We start from the raw sequence: 23,535 nt of genomic DNA, 5'->3' as shown, positions 1-23,535 counted from the left end.
AGGCCGTGCATTTTAACAAACAACTGATCGACTAGGCTGGGTACATGTGCACATCCACAATACTGCAAAACTCTATAAACTCACAGAAAGTATACACACCCACCCATATATGTATTTGCATGTGGGTGGTATTCTGCATAAATGACTGTCAACTTAAAATGCCATTCTTTAATTTATATGCAAATTCTACCTCTGGTAAAATAAAAACATATTTTAAGCAGCTTATAGTGCCAACACATTATTCCCATGAATGATTCCTAGTAAACTATTTATGCCAACTGTGGGTTTTTTTTTATGATTTATTGGATGGTAAACGAAACCACTTAAACTATAGTTGTCTGTATGAATCAGTAATTTTCATGTTTCTAATTAAAATGTAAACAGCGTAATGAAGACATCAAGTTTTTAGGCAAATGTCTCTTCCAGTGCCACTTGGGGTATGGTAATTACTGGAGCAGATCTATGGATGCTTCTGAATCCTGTACAAGTCCAGATTAAAAGCATTACTGCTAAACCTGACTTTTTACACAAGGGAATTGTGTATTCCAAAGCATTCCCAGTTTGCTTACAGATGCACATTGACACCACCTTTAAAACCTGATCATTAAAAAAAAAATCAAAATGGAAAATAACAAATGAAGTAATTTATATTTAAAATGTTAATTATAAAACATTTACTGGCAATCAAAATACTGGAACTGATATACTGTGATTTGATCCCTTGCGATTAGTTTCTTGGGGGAAAAAAGAAAGAAAGAAAAGAAAAACAGCAACCAAACAGTGTCCACTTTAATTTCTAGAGCCCAGATCTAGGCTGAGGGGTGAAGTGATAAGCTGATTCTAGATTCAAAGATAACATTAATTTCCAAGATTTATTTTATTTAAATGAATGGTTTAAATGAAGTAAGTTCACAACACACAAAATAGCAAAATTTAAAAATAATATATAATCCATGGAGTAAAATGTGTCATTTCCCCCTCATATCCAAGAATGTAAAAGTGCCTTTGATATGAAACTGTAATCTGTTTTCATTTTTATTTCAGCATCTATTTCTCTCAAATTCACCAAAATGTATCCTAAAGCAAATGACCCCTTACACGTGCTGAAGAAATACATCACTTCTTCTGCCTACAATTGTTAATTGAACTTCTCTCTGAAGCCTATTCTCCCAAGTTAACCAGCATGCTTGCTTTACATATTTACTACCTAGCACTTGAGCAGTTTTTTTAAAAACAGAAAATAATAATTCTGCACCAGCCCTCCCTCCATACACCCCTTAGAACTGTTTCAGCCACACTGGCAGTTGAGTACTGATAGCTGAAATCTGCAGTGATATGAGAAGTCTAGAATGTAGGATGAAAGGAGGATTCCTTCCTTCCCCCATCCCACCCCCACCTCTGGACTCAAAGCCTACAGACTGACTGATATGGTCAATTTTCATATTATTTTTACATAAATGCTAGACAAGCATGTTGCTAAGGTTGACTGTGGAATTGAAAATAGGTAAGAAATGTTGAGTGTGTTGGAGGGGTTGACAAGAGGCAGAGAAATTGAGTGATTTTTGCACTTTTTTTTCCTATTACTAAAGTCATGCAGACAAACAAATGTATATCCACCATCCTGGGGTCAGGGGGAATGTTTAATCTAAAGGCATTTTTCTACCACTTTTCCATCTGAAAACATACCGGTCTTTTTTTTTTTTTTTTTCTGATATGGGCATAGAGACACAGTATTTTGGGCTGGGGAGAAGGTGGGATGTGGAGACAGAGAGGATCTGAACGAGGCATATTTTGGTGGTTTTTTTTTTTTTTAACACTCTAGGGGTTTTCCAAGGGAAAGAAAGCTGATTAAACAAGGCCAAGTGTTTTGTCGGCTTAAGGGTGATATCATAGTTGTGTTCAATATCACAAGTGTTGCAAGTACAGGCATCATTTCTATTCGCTTTGTGCCAGAAAGGTAAACACTGGATTGCACTGTGGATTAAAACAATAAGAAATCCCTTTCCTCTCAGGCTCTCAAGGCCGTGTTAATCGGGTGTAATTTTTAATGAACACTAGCTGCTTGGTACTCATTCAAGACATTTCATTAGAAGGTTATTCATTTAAAAATCAACGTTTCAACCATATCAAGCTGTAACCTTTCTTGAAATGTAAATGAATGGTTTAAATGAGAAGATTAATAAAGAAGGGATGTTCCAATTCCAAGCATGGCATGCTATGTATTTTTAAATTTGTCTATGCCAGATGCTGTCAGTCAGAACAAAAAACTGTCCAAGCAGACAATCTGTGCGTCTGAATGTTGATCATGTTGGAAAGTACAGGGGGGAGAGGGGGGAGTGTGTCAAGGATTCATGGTCCTTCATCTTTGCAGTAGAGCAAACACGTCTCTCAGTATAGCGACAGACAGCTGCTTCCACTTTCTAATGTGCCCTAACTTAGATCACTGAAAGAATTGTCAGCACTCAGAGAAACACACAAAGATAACACAGCCAGCTGCCATGGAGGGGAAAACAGCACAGCTCAGAAGAAATGGGATTTGTTCCATTTGCATGATGCGGCCTCCCCTGGGCCCCTTTCTTTCAAATCCAAAGCACAAAAGACAACACTTAACATATTTGCTTAAAGATGACAACCTCATGTTGATTTCATTTGGATGTAACAGTGTCAGGATTACAGATATAAGAATATATTATATCTGTAACAGAGACTGACAAATGTACCCATCAGTGGAGCTGTCTGATTCATCTGCTTATACAGCCATTTTACCATCCCAAGGGTGCCATCTAAGTAGTAACTTTAGAAGACTGAAGGTCTAATTTTATTACACCACATTTCAACCTACTAAACAATATTATTTCTAAAATAGATCATTTTTATTGGAAGTCTCCCTGATGAAAAATCCAGTAGACACCAGAGAATTTATGAACTGTATGGGTCCTTTGAACTCAATATACTGCCCATTTTAAACAACTTTTCTTGCTGTATGGCAAAACCCCAGTATCGAGTAAGTGAAAGGTAGAGAGAATATGTATGTTTTGAATGTCTAAGTACATTGATAAACAGGTTTTATAGATGGAGAAAGGGAGAGAGAAAGAGACTGATTGATTATATGGACACCTATAAAATCAAGTATTACCTGGTCCATTTGAATAAATTCTTTGTAACCACTTGCTTCTGTCTACTCCATTACATGTCCTCCCTCAATATAGCATGCATACTTCAACAGCAACTATATGAATAATCATTGCCTGTCAATATCTTTTGGACATATACTCAATCTGATTCCCAGTATTCTTTAGGCAAAGGATAAGACCAGAGAATGATTTAAAGCCCAACTGGCTAGCCTCTAGTCATTATAATATGTATAGGTGAGGAAAAAAACACGATTCCGATCTGAAGCCTACATACTTTTATAAATCTTTATTCTCTATGGCTTTACGGATTCTGACTTTTTTAAGCAAACAAAAAGATGTAGGACGATGTGACTGAACTGATTTATCTGCATATGCATTGCTTTGATTCACTTGATTGGAATTATGAGGGCAAGAATGGAGACACGAGGTACAGGTAGAGAGGAAACGACCATTCTCTTCACACAGTGCAGTACACACACACACACACACCCACACACATATAAATGCCTGGACCACATTCAACCCCACAGCCCACCCAACTGACTTCCCATAATAAATGCTGGCTCCCTATGCTCCTGCTTTGTCCAAAGGAACGCTCTACTTCATGTTGCTATTTACTGGCAACAGTATAATTCACTCATTTGGTCTTGTTTTATAAAATAGAGTTAACTGCTCTATGTGAAGTTTCTGCACAGCAGATGGTTACCAATCATTATTTTCCATTTGTTTAGTTTCTAGTAAGAACAAGAGAAACTGTGGAGTAGTAATGCAAAGAAAACTAGCAGCCTGCATGATAACTCAACCAGTGCCAGAAGACACATTAAAAAAAAAAAAATTACTTTTATCACACAGTAGATCAAGGCTGAATATAATTCTGAGGGATGGGGAGACGTTATTCCCCCCACCTCCATCTGTAAAGGAAAATGCCATTTAATAATTTATTTCTTAGTATAAAATCCTCTAAGAATTAGCCTATTTTTTTAAGTGATCAAAGTTTCCAGAAGCAACTTATTATAACCATTAATGTTTGTCACCACCCACGCTGAAATCACTTTCTGTACCTCTAAGTGGCCCAGTTGTCCAACAGAAAATGGGAAGTAGGAGCCATTTGTGGACAAGTGCACATGCACAGAAAATTAAGCTGTAAATATCTGGGCCGAGTTATTACTGGAATCTGGAAACATCTGGGGCTACAGAACAAGCCAAGCCCCATCTCCACAATGTCCAGGTAATTGCTTAAATGATTTATACCTTACTGTTTCTATTAAAAACGTCTTTAAAGAGAAACATTTGTAGGCTCAGCTCTGCAATAAAAACTGGTATCTGATTTCACTTGTACAAAATCTTGTGAAAGATGCTACATTTCTTCAAGGACATGTGCATGATGAGACTAAACCCTGGACAAAGAGGGGAGTGCTAAAAGAAGGTGTGGCCAGTCATTCAAGGAAAACAATCCTATCAGGCGAGCAAATTTTAACTGGCTTATCTGTGACTAGTCTTTATTCTAATGCAAAGAATCTATTTTAAAAATTCTTTTCATGCATGTCTGACAAATGTATCCAAGTCAATTTAGGGGGAACTATATACTTTAATATCCAATTTCAATTTTAACTAATTCAGTTTTAATTAATTCCTCATAAATCTTGTTTACTGAATGTCATGCCAGAATGGATCACCTAAGGGACAAATAACTACCACCTCTCAGATAGACCTGGGCCACTTAGTTAAGAATTTGGAGAGATTTAAATTGGCTCACTTAGATGGTATCTGTATGGCGCTACTAACTGGCCCATTCAGAATGAAAGAGCTATCAATGCTGTCAACTCTTTCATAGGTTTCTCTTCCGAATACTCATACATATACAAGCACAGAGCTGTATTCACCTGAAATAATTTTATTTCCGATTTTAAGCCAAAAGGACAATTACAGCTTCACATTCTTCAAGAATTGCCATGTGTAGATCTAACAAAAAATTCAATGATTAACAGCTGGCAGTTATGCTTATGAGGGCAAGGAAAAAAAAAATGAATAGCAACAAAAGAAACTATTGACCGTGACTTTTAACCACGGCTCATATTTAGTGACCATCAACATACATTACTACCCTCTCTGGGGAATCACCCTTTTTTTTCCTATGAGAAGACTACGGAAACATGGCTGACATTTTAGATGTGAAGAATCTGCATGGGTATTTCTTATTTAGTTTAAAATCCCCCAACTTCCTGATTTTAATCAGGCAGAATTTTAAGCCTATGTCTTTTAAATCCTCCCTTGATTTAGTTTGGTTGTTGGCAAGCCACCATCATAAAGGTTTTATAATTCATAGTGTTCCTCTCAACCTTATGGATTTCAATTTATAGTTAAGCAATTTTAACTTGCTTGGAGATTACTGGTTTCCAGAAAAGCTAATTTAACTAAAAGAACTAAAGAGATTATTGCAGTCAAACTGCAAAAACACTCTTGCTACTTTTCACCTACTGTTTCACAATCTTTATTATTCTACTTCTAATGTACTACACTTCTTTACTATTGAAGCTCTTTGTTGAAGGTGCAGTTGTTTTCATGGAATTGACTAAACAACATTTGTTCCCTGTGGCTCACTTAACAGTGTATCTTTGTAATAATTCAGGTTTAACAATCAGCACTGGAGATATTTTCTCTTACATGGAGTATATGAGATCAACCTAGATTTCAATATTAAGTGGTAAGATAGCATCTAGAACTTTTCAGATTTGAAGAGTCCATATTAGAAGAAAACCAGTGAGCTTTCACTAAAGGTTATAGGTTTCCTTAGTTAAACTGTGTTTTTAGAAGTATGACAATAGAGCCTTTGTTTTTTCTGAGTTCTTTCATGCAGCAATGTGAACAGGTACTTTTCTCTGGTACATCTATCTTTAGGTTCAAATACACAAATATAAAAGAGAGACTTTGTAAAATACTGTTGACTAACACATTACAATTTCAACATTTGCTCAAATTGGATTTCCCTTAGAAAATTTTGTAATGCTATATGTTGTAACATTAGTGACAGGTTTAAGAAATAAACTGACCCTTCCACAAATACACAAACTGAGCGGTAATACATTTGAACCACTAGAAGACAGGGTCACTGGGGTAACTCCAGCTAAATTGTCTGCGGCCCAGTATTTAGTACAAAATAAATGACTAGCATCCAACACTAAATATGAAACAAAAGTATGTCAATTAAAGTGTTAATCAAAGGCATTTACAAACTACAGCATCAATGAAAGTTATCATATTAATTGTAAATCAGCTAGTTTGCATCTCATATCTTAGCACCCTAAATACCATCATGTTACCAAGGAAATCTGTTTTGAGTACTGCCAGGCACATATTTGTACAATGCCTATTTATCTGAGAAAGGACAAAATAGAAAGAAAGGCCTTAGGAGGTGCTGATTTCCCATGTTCAACCAAAGGCTGAATAACCAAGTGCCAATCAACCCTATGTTGGCAAGAAGTTGATTTGGAAGTCCCCGTGCCTAATATTTTATGATTCGATACCCTCAAATTTTTCTGACTACAAACACGAAAGCAAAAATATTTAAATAGGTAAAGCATATCTGAAAAGCATATGTGATTGGAAGTCATGTGCTACTGCCTATAATTGAAATTGGTTGCAGATTTTTATTACATATCATTATAATGTTCTGCTTTTATAAAATAGCTTTAACGCTCTCGTATCCAGAGATATGAAAACAGAACAAATGACTATAAGCTCTTTTTTGGGTATATAATTATACAACTATTTTTCAGAATTATAAGATTATAAAGTCTTTCGTGATTAAAGAATATAGAAATTTCAGTTTTAATGAAATACACAATTTTAATAGATCTGTTTTTAAGTACTTTAAAAAGCCTCTTCCAATTTTTTCAAGATTAAGAAAAGATGAACCAAGTGACAGCTTTTATCGATTCACTTCACCAAACATTTATTGAGCATCTATTATAGGTCCTGCACTGTACACACATGTTGAGGAGATGAAAAAATGAATTAGATGTGTTCTGCTCTCAAGGAGTTTACAGTTTCATAATCAAGAAATACAAATGCACAGCAAGCTACAGAGGAAGAAACATGGCAAATGACTGAAAGGAGATTTTTTTTTTTTAAGTGCTTAGAGCATCTAAAGCAGATGTCAAATGGATCCTGAGTAGGGTGGCTCAAGAAGTTTTCATAGGTGATGCAACATTTGAGCTAGATGTCAAAGTCCTGGTAGGTTTTCAACTGGTGGAGGAGAAGAACATTCCAGGGAGTAAAAAGAAGATAAACAAAGATTAGTTAGGGATAAATAGAGAAAAGATGGAGTTGCTTCCAGTTTGATAAACATTCAACTTTCATACAGATCTATAATTTTGACATATTTTTTAAGAGATTTGAATCCCCTCACTTCATTGGTGCTTAAGTTAATCTTCTTGTTAGTCTATTTATATATCTTACAGGAAAAAAGCACTGGCTAACTAACACTCATCAACTTAGAATTGCTGACACATTTGCTTGTAACCAATTAGTAAGCATATTTAATGAATGGTTTCCATCCCTCCTAAAGGGCTTAACAAAGTGATAAATGGTCCTTGAACTTCCTTCATTATTTCCAAGGCAATATCTAGAGTTCCTTAAACAGAAACAAAAAATCTTTTCATTCTGCTGCTGGTGGGCCACCAATAAGATTTAAGTGACTCAAACTTACTAGTCGATGACCAAGCATCGTGGATTAAATGGAACTGGAAAAAAATCTTGAGTCACTGGATCAACTTCCCTTTTATATCATCAGTAACTGAGACTCAGAGAGGTTGAAGGACTTACCCAAGGTACAATAGGCTGTAGGTTATCTGCTGATGTCATCATTTTCACCTTTCAGAGGTGAAATGTTCTCTTACAATGTTCTTATGATTCTTCATAGACTGTTGCTGAACTTTAGTCAGACAGTGAACTACCTCTAGTATGAATCAGTTCATTCATTCTAAGTAGATCTATTTTTATGACTTCAAACTGGGAAAAATGACATTTTTAAAATTAAAACTTAAAACAAGAAGTTTAAGAGCTCATGCAATATATAAATATTTGGTTCAGAGAAGTGATTCTCAATCCTAACTTTACACTAGAATCACTGGGGTAGAAAAAGAAAAAGAAATTGGTCATCCCTCTGACTTCCCATTTAACTGGTCTGAGATGGAGCTTTGGCAAGTTTTGTTTGTTTTGTTTTTGGTCATTAAGGTACAGCTAGTATTTACAGGGTAGATATAAAACTTACCCTTAAACTTTACTCACATCAATTTAAATCATAGCTATCTACTTTAATGATTTGAACTCCTATAATGAAAATAAATGCATTATTTCCCAAAAGAAGACAAAAAAGATATATTCTAACCCTCAGTAGATTTTCTTCTATAACTTCATTTGATGTATAACCTAATCGAGTATGTGAAGGAGAAAAAGGAACCTAAGAGTAATATGAATCATCTTTAAAGGCATGTGTACTTTTTATACTTTTTTCAAATTAAAAGAAAGAAAAGGGGGGGGGAACAATTCTTTTAATTTGGGTGATTACAAATCATGTATATGCAAGATTTGGTACAGAACCTGCCATTTTAAAAAAGGAAAATATAATTTGTTTAGATTATAATATTTGTGGTAATTAATGTGCTGCTGCTGCTGCTGCGAAGTCGCTTCAGTCGTGTCCAACTCCGTGCGACCCCATAGACGGCAGCCCACCAGGCTCCCCCGTCCCTGGGATTCTCCAGGTAAGAACACTGGAGTGGGTTGCCATTTCCTTCTCCAATGCATGAAAGTGAAAAGTGAAAGTGAAGTCGCTCAGTCGTGTCCGACTCTTAGCGACCCTATGGACTGTAGCCCACTAGGCTCCTCTGTCCATGGGATTTTCCAGGCAAGAGTACTGGAGTGGGTTGCCATTGCCTTCTCCAATTAATGTGCTAATTCCTAATAAATAATGCTTTCTCAGATAATTATATCAGATTTTTTTTTTTTGCCAACATCACTTTTAGCAACAGCCACATGAAAACAGTCCTTATCCTTAGCTTCCTTAACAATTTCCTTAATTTCTTTTGCCTTTAGCTATTTCCTCATTTCTACAAGCGGTCTTTTACTTTGTCCACATCAAAAAATGCTTCCACACTTTACTCCTAGTACACTGCCCAATACCTTCTTAATTATTTCAAGCTACCTCCTCATGATCTAAATATCATATTCCAGTGGCTCAAGTGAAATTTGATTTTCCAGATGATCAGGTAATAAATAGTCCTACAGAGCAATACTTAAAAGAAGAGAGAGAGAGAGAGAGAGAAAAGGCCTCAGCCTTTCAAAACACAGGTATGGGTAAGAATGAATTCCAGGAGCAGGAGGATGGATGAGATAGTAAGGTTTCTGTTGAGTTTGCAAATAGCAAAATAGAAAATCCAACCCTCACTGGCCCCAAGCACAAGGACACCTGCAAAACTGGCTATTAGAATTTATAGAAAAATATTTTTAAAATATGAATTTAGGTACACATGTGCATTACAATTGTATATCATCAATACCTCCTAGATTGTAGTTAGTAGTAATGGCATTTTGATATTGTAGATTTCAAGGAAATAGAATTATATTAGGGTAAAACGGGGGATTTTTGCTCATCATTATAAACAAACCTATACCACAGGTTGTACTATTCTTATTGGGTATTTTTAAAAATAAACAATACAGAATAGTTTCCTGTAAGGTCTTTTTACTTTGATGCTACAACAACATAAAACAAGACACAAATTAAGAACAAACAAACAAGCAAGCAATAATGCATTGTATGTACTCATTATTAAAAGAATATAGCATAACAAAGAACTTCCAACATTAGATTCTTTTCCTAATAATTTTATTTCTTAAATATTGTTGATAGACATTTCACCCATAGTAGGAAAAAAAACAAAAACAAAAAATGAACAAAAGCGTAAAACAAAGTAAAAACAAACAAAAATCCCTAAATCTCAAAAGGGATTTGCATATAGGTAGATTTTTCTTTCTTTCTAGAAAGACACTACTCAGTAAATATCTATTTCTGAATAACATTTAGTCCTACTATCTTACAATCCATAAGTAAATTAGTTGATTAGTATTCTTAGAATTACCTAAAACATGTTTTTCTAATTAGGGAATACATCATATACTTAGTACATTTAAAATCTTCCCATAGAAAGAAAAAGCACCGTTCATGCAGGCATACAAAATTCCTCCTTCTAATTTGTCAGACAAGGATTCAGGCCATGTGGGATCCCAGTGCCTACCTGTGGGTCATATTAGTGTTCCCCTCAAAAATGTTGCCTAATTGCCTGAATAATTCAAGTGAAAATCTCTCTGTAAGAACTTTATACCAATACTATAGGAGCAGGATACCACAGCAAGGGGGTGTGGGGGATTAGATCCACATCTTTTATACGTTGGGCCTAAAATTGACTCCAGATTTGTGACTCATGAACGGAAAGTCAGTTTTAATACAGATGTGCTCTAAAAAGTAAAAATGGCTATTATTCTTAACAAGTTACATATTGAGTATTATTCTTTAAAAATGACTCATAAAATATCTTTTTAAGTACTTAAAGTCATGATTATGTTCTACTCTTTTACCACTGCTTGAATGTAATTTTTCATTTTCCAGGAAAGGATACATTTTCCAACTAACCCCGTTAACCTAATTACTCATAAAGAAATACCAAAAGCATTTCCCTGACATCAGTACCTTCACAAAGAAATGGATCTGCACACATGCACAAGAGCATCTTCCATTTAGATAATCAAAACTGTAATTTTTACTGAAAAGATTCTTTTAGATTCATGTAATTTCTGGTAGCAAAATTTATCACAAGCACTCAAAGTGTGCAAATAGGAAGGCTGTCCTATCCATATACTTATTTCTTCATATATTTAAATTCAAAAGTATTACCTGTTAAGCTTTAAAGACTAATAGGACTCTGTTTATTTAATGGCATTTGTCTGATCTTAAATGGGTATTGTAATGAAAATGCCTTCAATATTAAAGGAACATTTTATCCTACTCAGAATAATTATCTTGTAAAATTAAAATCAGTGAATCATACCTAATTAAGATTTATAATTTAGCATCATTCAGGTATATGATCTAAGAGAAAGAGTTTATAATCTTAACTTCAATTTGAAATAGAAAGGAAGTGACTAGAAAGGAAATAAACAGCTATTTTTGTCATAAGAATGCACTAATATTGTCACATATTTACCCAGATTCCTAGTTTAATCTATTTTAAAGCTAAACATTTAATATGAAAACACAATATACTAAAGGATAGGACCAAGGTGGGAAAAGAAGGTTCCCAAATTATACTACAGATTTTGTAGATAGGTTATTCAACACAGAATATATGCATTCTGACTCACTACCTATTTAAAAAATTCAGGTTTACAATGCCTCTAATGCAAAAGATTCCTAAACTGTGGGGTGACTTTATAATTAAATGGGACACTGTTGTAAGAGCTATTTCAAAGCCTCTTCCCATTAAAGTACATGTCAACTGAGAGAGCATGCCTTGTTATTACACAGGGCAAAGAGTTTTCCTTCTAGAAGGTCTCACATATAGTATTTCTCTCCACCAAGTCTAACAAGGCATTCAAAATAAGTTCAGTTTTTTTCTTTCTTCAGAAATACCCTTAAAGCCCTCCTCCCCAACCCACCACCAGTCTTGGATTACATAAAAGAATAGTTACTTTTCTGAGCTCTTTGATATTTTTCTTCCTGGCAGAGGCATCTGATGTGGGAAATATCTTTTGAAAATAAATGGTGCAACTTCAAGTGCACTCAGATCCATTGCTTGCTGGACATTCCATCGTATCTGAAAAAGCCGGTTGACTTCAAAATTTAGTTTTAGGGATCTCGATATGAGGCTTGATCTCATTGAGAAGTATATTTGGAAGCAACGATATAAACGTTTAATCTACCCATCAATTTAAGACTGTTCAAACCAATGGGGAAAGGAGTCAAAGATGGTGACTACATTTTTCAGGGGGAAGGGGACTGCTCCTGTTTAAGTTCAGAAATGAAGTTTACAATTTCAATATAACATCCTGCACAGTTAATATCACTGCATGAAAGAGTTACTTTTCATCTTTAACACAGCTCTAACACATGTCACCACATGTTTATACAGCTACAATACCACTTTCTAATGTCAAAACATCAATATTGCTGCTACTATAACAAGGTAATTATTTTTTATGTTTGCCCCTTTTCCCTTACTTAATAAGCTGTGTTTTTATTTCTCAATGGTCAGAATTTTCTATAGTTTTAGATAATTTAGAATCTACATTAAAAATACTTATTTCACTTGTGCTTGAAACTTGGGTAGGGTCGCAGTGGTACAAAGCAACAGAGAAACTCACAGGCTCTTATTTCAAATCTTACTGAAATCCTCCCACCCTAAACATTCTGTGCCTGGGGAATACATATTTTAATGTGTACCTGTCTGCAGACAATTACAAAACAGGATTGCTTTTAAGAATATCTGCACAAAAATTCCAGTGATATATGGGAATGCAAAAGGCAACATAAGATAAGGGCAAATATTTCAGTCACTATTTCATGTATAGAAAGAGCAGAAGATACCTAGTGGTCCAGTTTCCCATCAAGGCTCTTAACAACCACCAGCATTTAGGCAGGGGCACGTGGAATCACTGTGGACTGGTCAGTCACCATGAAGGAAACCCAGTGACTTCCACAAAGTTTGTGGGTAATGAAGGCAGGGCCTGCTTCATTGACCTGTGACCTGGGTAGGCCCAGAGGTTTCCCACACAGAAGGGCTCTGCGCTTGGTTTAATGTTCTGCTGTTGCTGTCTTGAATTCTTAATAATTTTTGAACAAGGTGCCCCCCATTTCAATTTTGTACCAAGCCAAGAAATCATGTAGCCAGCCCGAGGTGAAGGTGACAATATATGTTGACGGTAAGGATAATAAATCAGAAGAATTGCAAAAAGTTTACAGCAACACCTAGAAACCCCCGACTTTACATTATACTGCTTTAAAATTATTATTTTGAATGTTACTGTTTCCATGAATAACATTTCCTAAATCCAAAGCATGAAAGGAGAGGTCACTCATTCTCAGATGAGTTTACTGTCCTAAGTATATGGCATTTAATCAACTGTCAGTTGTTTAAAAAGCATAAAATTGACATGAGGTAAATATTAGATGGGGGGGAACAAATATCAGATTTTTGGTGGATAAAGTAAAATTCAGTTTCTGCTTTCCTGCCAGCAATATATTCACAAGTTGAATATATAAACTGCCAGCAGACATATAAGTTCATAAGCAAGGAACTGAGTAAAAGATATTCTCAACAATAAGATATTGGGGAAAAGAAAATATTTCATAAGTATTTTACATGATGTATTCTACGATAAGAAAATACATTCTGTAAGTTATGCACCACTAGTAACTCACATGAAAATAAGAACAGAATCCTAACAGGAAGCAAACTTTCCAATCTTACCTAAAAAGATACTTTCTAAAAAAGATTTCCTAACATAAAAGTTACAAATACTTAAGCCAGGTTGCAGGGTAAAAAAAGTTTATACTTGGGTCTTCATAAAATAAATCATGCATTTCTACTTTCAAGATGTATCAGTTTCAAAAATGACTGGAAGCAGTAATGCTGTAAATGCTTTGTGAAAGTCCCAGTAGCTCAAATCCAAGAAAACTCATCCATTTATACATATATTCCACACAAATACATCTGCATTAAAATTCTCCTTTGAATTCACTGCTTCTAATGTACTCTGAAACCACAGCCCACCATATGCAATGTGAAGCATAGTGTCAATATTCGAATAACAAGACAACGAGAAGATTTGCGGCATAAAGTACATAAATGTTATTAACAGAAAGAGCCATAGCATATCTCACACTAGGATGGTTTCTGGTCACCTATCTTTTCTGCGGCTCAGTCTCTCCACTAAGATTGTCGTCAACAGGTACGGCGCTCGTATGTATGCGGAGCTGAGGCAGAGCTCCTGAGTGGGCATCTGCGTTGCTGCCCTGAGGAAACTGCATACCCACCTGCTTTTGATTTGCTTCAGACTTATCAGTACAATTTATTTTTACCGTATTCTTACCTACCTTTTATTTCCACTATCTGCATTTCTTGTAGTAAGTACCCCTCAAGTACAACTGCCGTTTAAATGATAACATCAAAAATATCAAAAGGTTCAGTAATCAGCAATCATGTCAAAGCATCTAGGCTTGAAATTTCTACCGTAATTTAAATGAGAAACTTGATAAAAATTCAAGTTTAGGGGAAAAATTGGAAGAAAATGACAAAACCCAACTAGAAAAGCACTTTCTAAACAGGCATTTATTAACAGTCTTTCTACAAGTCTTTCATTTTTAGTAAGATTTTTTAAAATTAGCTATAATCTGGTGCGTGTGTGTGAGAGAGAAAGAGTTAATTTAAAGGTGAAATAATTTTTGGACTCGAAGTCTTCCAAGTAGCACCCCAAAATAATTTCTAAGTTTAATTGATTTTAATAAAACAGTAACTTTTATATATCTCCAAAGAAGCAATTATATTAAGTTTTTCCACTGAAAGAAAACAATTACATTGTTTTCTGTGCCATTTGTTTATTCTAGTTTATCAGTGGCCAAAGATAAAAAAGCAGATATGCTGATCAATCATATCTTATCAATCAGTACTATAGGTCAGTATTTCACACAAACCTCTGCAGAACAATTTCTCCCCATCAAAAATTTACAAATCAATTTAAATTCCTGGTAATTAAAATCATTAGTTCTACGAAAATAAATATACTTTACAAAAGAAGTATGTAAAATTTGTACTCAAGAATATCACAGGCAAAACAGCATACATTTTTAGCAAACTGAGGTTCTAGGAACAAATTAGAAAGTACAAAACATAAAAGCCTGCAATTGTTTCAAATACACCTAGCAATTCTGCTGATTTTGGACCATTAAAACTGATTACTTAATTAGGCAATCATTCAAGACATCCAAACACTCACAGACAAAAACAGCATAGCCGTCTTTCACCTTGAGATGAAAATTCTGAAAAATGTTGCAGACACTTAAAACTTTCAGAATCTTTCCCCATGCATAAACTAAGCAAAACATTAAATCCTAAAATGTGACATTGCAAGACTCAGGCAAAAAATAATGTACTTATAATTATATTACTGATCTATTTTTCAGGCGGCTAGTATTTTAAACTATCTTAGAAACATCAAGTTATAATACAGACTTGTCTCTAGATTCCTGGAAGTACTGTCCCCTTGCTCCCCCCGGTCATACTCTTGTACTAACTAAAAGTAATTAACAAAAATTTTGCTCTCTTGTATGCCTATCAGAAGTACCTGCCTCCAAAGTTCCTGCCTAATGTGAATAAAAACAACAAAAAAGATGTTCTATGTATGGGGAAAAAAGCACTGGGAAACTCAGTCACAGTAGTCTTTAACAGAACTGCGGAAAAAAACCTCTATGTTTTCACTCAGAAGGTAGCAGAGACATTTTTAAGAATTTCACTGATTCAGTGCAGTCAGAAAAAAGAAAAATATTCTGTTTTCAAAAGATGGTTCCTGAAATAATTCTCAAGAGCCCCTATAAACTGTCTTTTTAGGAGAAGAAAAAAGCAAGTCAACTCACACGTACAGCTTCCAAACAGAAGTCTTACCCTCTTCCAGGAAAACAACAATGAGATTTTTATTACCCTGCTATGATTCTTTCATTTCAGACATGATTAATTAGCAAGTATTACACTTCCCCAAACTCCTACCACAGTCTAGTTGTTGATAGACCCATATGAAATAGCAAATAGCCACCAGCAGTAAAAGACAAGTATCCAAAAGTCTATTCCAAAGAAGGAACACTTCCATCATTACCTCCAAATATGAAACGGGCTGCTTTTAACAGCTTTCACTAAAAAAAAAAATTTTTTTTGAAAGTTGGTCATTTTTTCAATAATACCATTTAAAATTCAAATAACGCATGCAACATATTCAGTATTCAAAGATACATGGCATATTTAATCTGTTACCTACCTATATTTTTAACTTAAGCTGAAATTATGGAAGACTTGTGAGTCCCTGCAATTTATATTGCCAATGATCCACATGCACAATTAATAAACAATAAAGATGATATGAGCAAGTATGTTTTGGGAAATGATTTTAATAGAAAAAAATTGTTTCTTTCTCCACTAAAAGCTAGTATGTCACACATGAAATGAAGATGGGAAATAGAAACAAGGACTAAAAGAGAAGATGAAGGGAAGAGAGCCACTCTAAAACCTGAATGCATGAAAACTCTAATTCTCTCTAGATTGTTCCACAACACTTTCAAAATAATTTTCCCTTTAAAACAATCACTTTCAAAATGTCCATATGAACCAAGAAGCCAGCCAAAACTGACTGTACTACAAATATGTACAACGGTCAGTTTAAAAAGGCTGGGGTTTCCTCTTCAACCTTTTCAACTGTTACATCCAAAAAACTTACACATAGTACAATACTAATAAACAGATTTTGTTGGTTCCAGGAAACATTTTTTTTATCTATCCTGGTCAAAATATCCTTGCTTTTCTTCTGTTGTATTAAATTTAGGATCAAAAACATCAAAGCAGCTTCCACCTCGGACCTAAGTTTTAGAGGATCAATGTGACAAGGCAGTCCCTGATAGATGTTTCTCTTGATAAACGACTTGTTCAAAAGAGACATTGTAGCTTTCATTTCCTGACCACAACACACTTTTAATTTGCAACAGCAGAGCTGCCAGAGTGTGAGCATTTGCCCACTTTCCAGCCTTTTAGGTCTGTAGCTCTGGCTCCTTTAGGCCACACATTTGAGACAAACAAAATCTAAAAATAATCAAAGTAAGAGAATTACAAAAGAGGAACCACTGATGCCCCTCTATACATATGCACAAGTGTCTACTTTATAGATTACATATAAACTTTTCCTCTGCAGAATTCTAGTATATGATAACAAGCTTCCTGAATGAACATCTCTTGCGCAACATGCATTTAAACACACAGGGAAATAAATGATGTGACTATTATTTAATAGTAAGCAGAGACAGGGGGGGCAATTTATACATTTAAATCTGCTGTTAAATGTCATGAATTATATGACTGCCTACCCCAATGTGTTTTTTACATATTACTGTAATAATTATTATTACTACTACCCAGAAATCACATTTAAGTATCAATACGGTGAACAGTCAAACCATCCAATTTCTGCTCTCAGCACATTGTCCGAGCTCCGATTTAAAATTTATAAATGTAATATCCTCCTCATCACAGGCAGCAGCCCAATCTGCTCTGAATATATATTACAGCTTTAACATCACAGAGGGAAATCGCCCATCTGGCAATCCCATTCGCTCCAACAGCTCCGGGGGAAAAAAGCTGTGCTCTTTCCTCCTTAAAACATTTCTCAGGGCAAATTATGTGCATCTAAAATAAACAGTCTTCTTATTGATCGCTTCAAAGTCAACAAGTTCCAAATGCAAAATTCAATCAAATCCTTCCTACCATGTAAGAGCGGTGTGTGTTTAGCTCAACAGTCACCAGAGTCCAACCAGAAGTGCCTGTCGCGCATCGGCTCTTGTAGTGCCTTTCCTTGTATTCACATTTGTGTTATGAGAAAGCAGTAACCACGGCCACATTACAGACCCCTGGCAGCTTTGCCCCACTGGTTTTTCTTTATTTCATACTCTCCCTTTCCTTCTTTCTCTCTTTTCAGGGTGAATGCATGGTGGTGGGGGTATATGTAACAAAAACAAAAAGCAAAAAAATATTTTAAAGTGGACATATCCTTTGGTTATGCAAAATACTTTTTAACATCTTTTTGTTGTTTCCTTCTAGTCTTAATTGAATATTACAAAGTATACACACGGTCACAAGAGCTATTGAAAACCCCCTCTCACTCCATTTATCTGACTTGTTTTTTGGTAAAGAAAGAGATTTCAAACAAAGTCAATTTCAGTGCCTGCTTATTTAATTCTGTCACAGGTTAAAAGTAAAAAGCGCTGACAGGCAGACAAGTGAATGGCAAGGAAAAAAATAAAACCCTACCACTGTTCTTTAAAAGGCAGTAAGGACTTTAAGCAATCAAAATACATTTTTTTACTTTCATGTAAAAGATACCCCTTCACTCACTCACTGCCCCCCAAAAAACCACACTCAGAAGAACTGATTACAAAGTGCAATCATGGAGAGAGCAGAGTCAAATTGCATTAATAGATTGAGAAAAAAATTTTCATCCACTTCTGTGTGTGTACATATATATACATTTTTTTTTTTCATTAGCAAGGAGTCTTTCCCCATACTCCCGCCCTCTCTCCTCTCCACCCAGCCCCCTCCCCAAAAAACCCCATACTGAGTTTAACTAATTTACATACCATTTGACTTCAGCGGTTACATAGTGCATTACTAGTAACATGCAACTTTGGGATTACAGCTAAAACTGATAAAGGTGGACTCCAGTAATTTATTAATCAAAAACTGAAACATACAAACAAGTGATAGCAAAAGCAAACAAGCATTTTAACAAATTAAAATATACACACATATATATATAGGAATTATATATCATTAACAGCTGCTTCCCAAGCAGACAAGCAGAGTCTCCAATGGTTTTATCATACTATTTAATTTGTCTTTCCTATTTAGATGCAAAGGAAGTAAATTCCAAAACTGACATACCATAAACACTGGTGCTACTGATCATTTCTTGCTGGCAGCACAAAAAGCTGAATTGGATTTCTCACAAGCAGGAATTCCAAAGGTTGCTTTTCATTAAAGTCACTTTTCCTCTCAGCTATCAAATGTCACTGCCTTGAAACGTGGGCCCTTTCGTCAGGTATTCATTTAACCTACATGCATATAATTAAGGGGGAAAGCAACATCAACAAAAAGGGGATCTCAGATCACAGGAGAAGAAAGAAAGGAAAAAAAGCACATGACCAGGAATGCAAGTCCATGTCAATTTCACTCACTCCCATTGAAACTAACAAGAGCTCCGGGGAGGACGGTAATAGGATCAGTGGATTGTATATACCATTAAATTATACATCTTTCTCTCCCGTTCCTTGCCAACAATACGCCCACCACGCTGTACCCCATCCAAGATGATGTGCTTACATTTTTCTGCAACCGATCTTCTGACATTTTCACGTTCCTCCAGTCACGAGATTGTAATTTAACCTTAACTTTTTGTGTGTGCAAGATTCTTATTTACACTTCTTATTTACTTAGAAGTTAGTTCCCGAAGAAAGTCTAGCCCCACCCTATGGCTCCGCTTTCTTATTTTTTATTTTTGAAGTAAAAAAGAGAGTAATAAGTAAGCCCAATATATCGGAAAACGAAATTCTTGAAATCGCGAACTCTTAATCCCACACTATTGTTACAATGATTAAGCAGCAAAAATATGCATTCTAATGTTTCAGGGCTACTTTGTACAGAGAAATTAGACAGCAGGTTGGCGTACAGAATAGAAACGAGTGCAAATTAAATTTAATGTTTAAGGCACAACTCGAAGATCTCTTTTCATTACCGTCTTGAATGTATTTATATTCTTTAAAAATTAAACAAACAACCACAAAAACAAATTTAAACAGATGGTAGAAAACTACGAAGCTCCTCTTACCTGAACTCGCGGAGCGAAAACCCGATAGCTTAGCGTAGCATCGATCCGATGTGTTTGCTGATGAATGGAAGCTAGGGTTAAGTGAAGGTGCCTATGATTTGAAATCATTCCAAGTTTTTGAAGGGAAGACGGACTGCAGCCTCTGCCATGTTGGAATTTCAAACCCAAAACAGCTGCTTGGAAGGAGCCAGCATGCCAGAGGCTGGGCGCAGGCGCAGAGCGCCGCCGAGCCAAATTCAAATCACTTTCACACTAAGAGCCAAAGATCAGTTTTCAAAGGAGAGAGGGAGAAAAGAGACGGAGGCTGCCGTGAGGGAGAGAAGACGGGAGGCAGTGGCGAGAGGCGGGCAGTGGAGAGAGACGGGCAGCGGGAGGACCGAGAGGGAGAGGGAGAGGCGCACGGAGCCCGCGGAGCTGGAGGGGGAGAAAGGGAGGCGGGAGGCGAGCGGAGAGCGAGCTAGAGACGCGCCAGAGATTCATGGGCAGGGAGGGCTCAATGGCCGCGCCGCGCTGGCCGGCCGGCCGCTCGGGTCATGTTACACGGCCGGGGCCGCGGCGGCCGCCCAGCCTTGCCGACGCGCTCGCGCCGCCCGGAGGGGGCCCGGAGGTCATGATTACGCGCGCCGGGACCCGGAGCTCTGCCTGCCCGCACTCTCGGGCGGCCCAACCTGGGGAGAGGGGAGCGGTACCTCCGGAGGGAAGGGGGTGGGGGTGCCTTTCTTTCCCACGCGTGACCAGCCGGCCCTCGCGCTCCCAGCCCTCCTTCCCCGGCTCTGGGGCCCGCCGCCCCTCCCCGCACGCACTCCCGCCCGCCCCAGGCCCTCTCGACAGCTGCCTCGTCGCTTCCCACCTTCCCCACCCCCATGACTCCGCGCACAGGACGGGACCCAGACCCCCGAGAGCCGGGACCTCACCCTCACTCTCCCTGGGGCTCCCAGCACCAGCCAGAGAATGACTTTATCTGCAAAAAAGAGGAAGCAACTTCGGGGGGGAAAGCCGAATTCACCCAGTTCCCCTCCCCCGCCGCCCTGTGAATAAATAAGATCCGAAGTGGCTAGGTGTGCGGTCCACTCTGCCTTGCTCCGGCTCCCCTCCCTATCTCCCCCAGGCGACTCGGGCTGGGGAACGCAGCGCCCGGGGGCCCCTGGTGCGGGCGGCTGGTGCGCAGGCATAGACGTTAGCCTGCCAAGCTTTCCCAGCCCCCTTCTAGGGAGCAATCTGGGGACCCAGGAGTGGGAAGAGAGTAGGGGCTTTGTGGTGCTGGGAGCTGAAGAAGAATGAAATGTGCAGTTGAATGTGTTGCTGCATCCCAGGGAGCGATGCAGTGCTGATTGTCTGTTGCTGAGATAGCCTTTTGTTCGGAACATAAGGTTTAAGAAACACACACACGTTTTCTGGGGTCTCTTGTTAGATGTAAATGTGCTGCATCCAGACGCTTACTATGCAGGGTAAGCTCAGTTGGTTTACTAATCACCCCGCCCCACCCCCAAACAACCAGGATCATTTGAATGGGAACCTCATTCAGACTTCTAGGCTGCGAGTATTGCCTTCAACCTATTTCATTCTAGACTAGCCAACCATCCAACTGAGATAATAAAGCAAACAATAACATTTGATCATGATGTCTACGAGATAATGTGCCCGGCAAAGTTCTTTAGAAATTGTAATGAGAAAGAGAGTGAGTGAGGTAATAATTTCTCTTCGTTTTCATTAAATATGACTTTAATAGATAAATGGTAAGTTTATACTTTGGCCTGGTGGACACCCGGCCCTCTATATTTCAACTAAGCTAAGAACGAAAGAGGCGAATTAAATATTCGACCGGGAGCCCATCAAGCTGAAAATGTTACCTTTGAAGGTTGGAACCGAAAATATACTTTTTAAGACTGACCCTCCTGATAACAAACGGTATTCACATTTCCTCCACTTCTCTGTTATAGATTTAATAGACTAAATTGCAACTCTCCAGATGATGAAATGCAGCTTTTAAAATATACCATATGTATAGTCCGAAATTAATTTCATTGTCCTGTAATTTTCTTACCTTTAAACAGATAGCTATTGAATGAATACATTTAACTAACACAATGAGAAAGAAACATTGCTTTAGTTAAATCTAGGCAGATGACAGAATTTAAAAGACAAAAAAAAAAAAAAAAAAAAACTGATTCAAAATCTTACTAAGTACTTCCAGGGAATGAAATCTCTATTTGGAATGGATTTGACCTTTTTGTGCATTTAAAAAAAAAAAATAGGCTTCAAGATAAAACAGAAGAACTTTATTCTGATTAACAGAGAACACTGAAGCCCCTTTGGTTATATTTACAAGATAGCTTTGAAAATGATATTATGAGAAGTTGCCCATTGGATTTCACCACAAAGAAATAAGTGTAGGAAAGTATCTATGGGTCACTGTTGGATTGAGTACAGATGAATTAAACAACAACTGTGAAGAATTTATAATTTCAGTTATTGCCCATGTGGAGAATGCCGATGACAAGCCCTCTGTGCAATTCAAGCAAAACTCTTCTGTCCTTGTTTGTTAAAAAAAGTTCAAAGCTCATCAACCTTTAACACTAAATTCCTAGTACTGAATTTACAGTTCCTCATGTAAACCAAAACACTGAATAAAACAGAAATAATGGAATAACCACTGAGTAAAAACAATGTATTTTGATGATCAACTTAAATTCATTTTCAGTATTTAAAGTAAGCTAAGTCCTACTTTTAAAAGGGAGCAGGAAAAGTGTGGTTAGCAGAAGTTCATTCACAGATAAGTAGTACTCTTTCCAATTCTCTTCATTTGAAATATGGATTATAAAATCTATCGTTCACCATATGAATGAGCATAATTAACTTTGGAATCAAAGAAATGGAAACTATTCAAAAGATCATTGCTTATATTTACATAGAGTTTTCAAAGTGTTCAAAATTACATATATTCCCAGGGGGAAAAAAGGCTTATGTAATAAAATATTATGGGATTTGCACAACTAATAAAATCCATAGTGGAGTTCATCATCCCACTATTTCGAGCTTTCTATCTTCTTATGTATGGGGAAAGGCTGCTTTTCTTACATTACATTTTGCAGAGGAATATGAAGCTTTGTTTTTCCAGTTTCATTTTTTTTATTGTTGTAAAATTGGCACAATGTTTCATTTTTGTTGTCTTAATAAAACTATAATATGTGATTCAATTAAATAGCATTTTAATAGTCACTGTATTCTAGCTATATTTTTAAAGTTGTATTCTAAATTTTCTGGTTATAATTGATACCTATCTCTATACTGTATTTTATGAAACTTTTCTTGTGGTAACATGAGAATAAGAAATTGAGTCTTTAGAGAAAGCTGATTGGCTAGTCAAAGAAAGAGTTAATTCAATGAAAACCTGGGCTAATTGTTTTTCCCACTGCATTATGTACATTGCTTATCTCTTTCTTTTACTTTTTAAATGTAGAAATTTAGATGAATTTCTAATACACAGTATATTCTGACTTGGGCTTTTTAAGAAAACCAGAAGAAAAGTAAACATAAAGTATCCCTTTTTCTTACAGAATTGTGTGTGTCTCTCTGTGTGTGTTTTCCTCTCAAAATCATTCAGACGGAAAAATTATTTTACTTTTCCCTGTTCTTAGTCTCACTACACATATCAACAACAACAACGGGTAAGAAAATAAGCTGATACTGAAGGGATTTTACAGATGCCCCT

At 36.6% G+C, this 23,535-nt stretch overlaps 1 protein-coding gene across 8 annotated transcripts in view; it reads right to left on the bottom strand.

The window, feature by feature from the left end:
- The window catches only part of FIGN (fidgetin, microtubule severing factor), a 131,709-nt gene extending 111,162 nt beyond the window's left edge, over nt 1-20,547 (bottom strand). Inside the window, exons 1-5 of one of the 8 annotated variants that reach the window (XR_008711890.1) lie at nt 19,824-20,541; nt 18,881-19,050; nt 11,880-12,004; nt 7,959-8,144; nt 5,535-7,379 (exon numbers count right to left, since the gene is read on the bottom strand). Coding sequence is in view for 1 of the 8 variants with exons in the window: in XM_055572404.1 (XP_055428379.1) it covers nt 18,881-18,905 (25 nt within the window). In the remaining 7 variants the exon portion in view is untranslated. Of the gene's footprint in view, nt 1-5,534; nt 7,380-7,958; nt 8,145-11,879; nt 12,005-18,880; nt 19,051-19,823 lie in introns of those variants that run through there. The other 7 variants (XR_008711892.1, XR_008711889.1, XR_008711891.1 and 4 more) reach the window with 7 other exon arrangements.
- Nucleotides 20,548-23,535: the final 2,988 nt, after the last annotated feature.

The sequence above is a fragment of the Bubalus kerabau genome, chromosome 3 (genome assembly GCF_029407905.1).
Source record: "Bubalus kerabau isolate K-KA32 ecotype Philippines breed swamp buffalo chromosome 3, PCC_UOA_SB_1v2, whole genome shotgun sequence".
Taxonomy (NCBI): domain Eukaryota; kingdom Metazoa; phylum Chordata; class Mammalia; order Artiodactyla; family Bovidae; genus Bubalus; species Bubalus kerabau.
The sequence above is the reverse complement of the archived record's forward strand: the minus strand, read 5'-3'. Positions and strand labels throughout refer to the sequence as shown.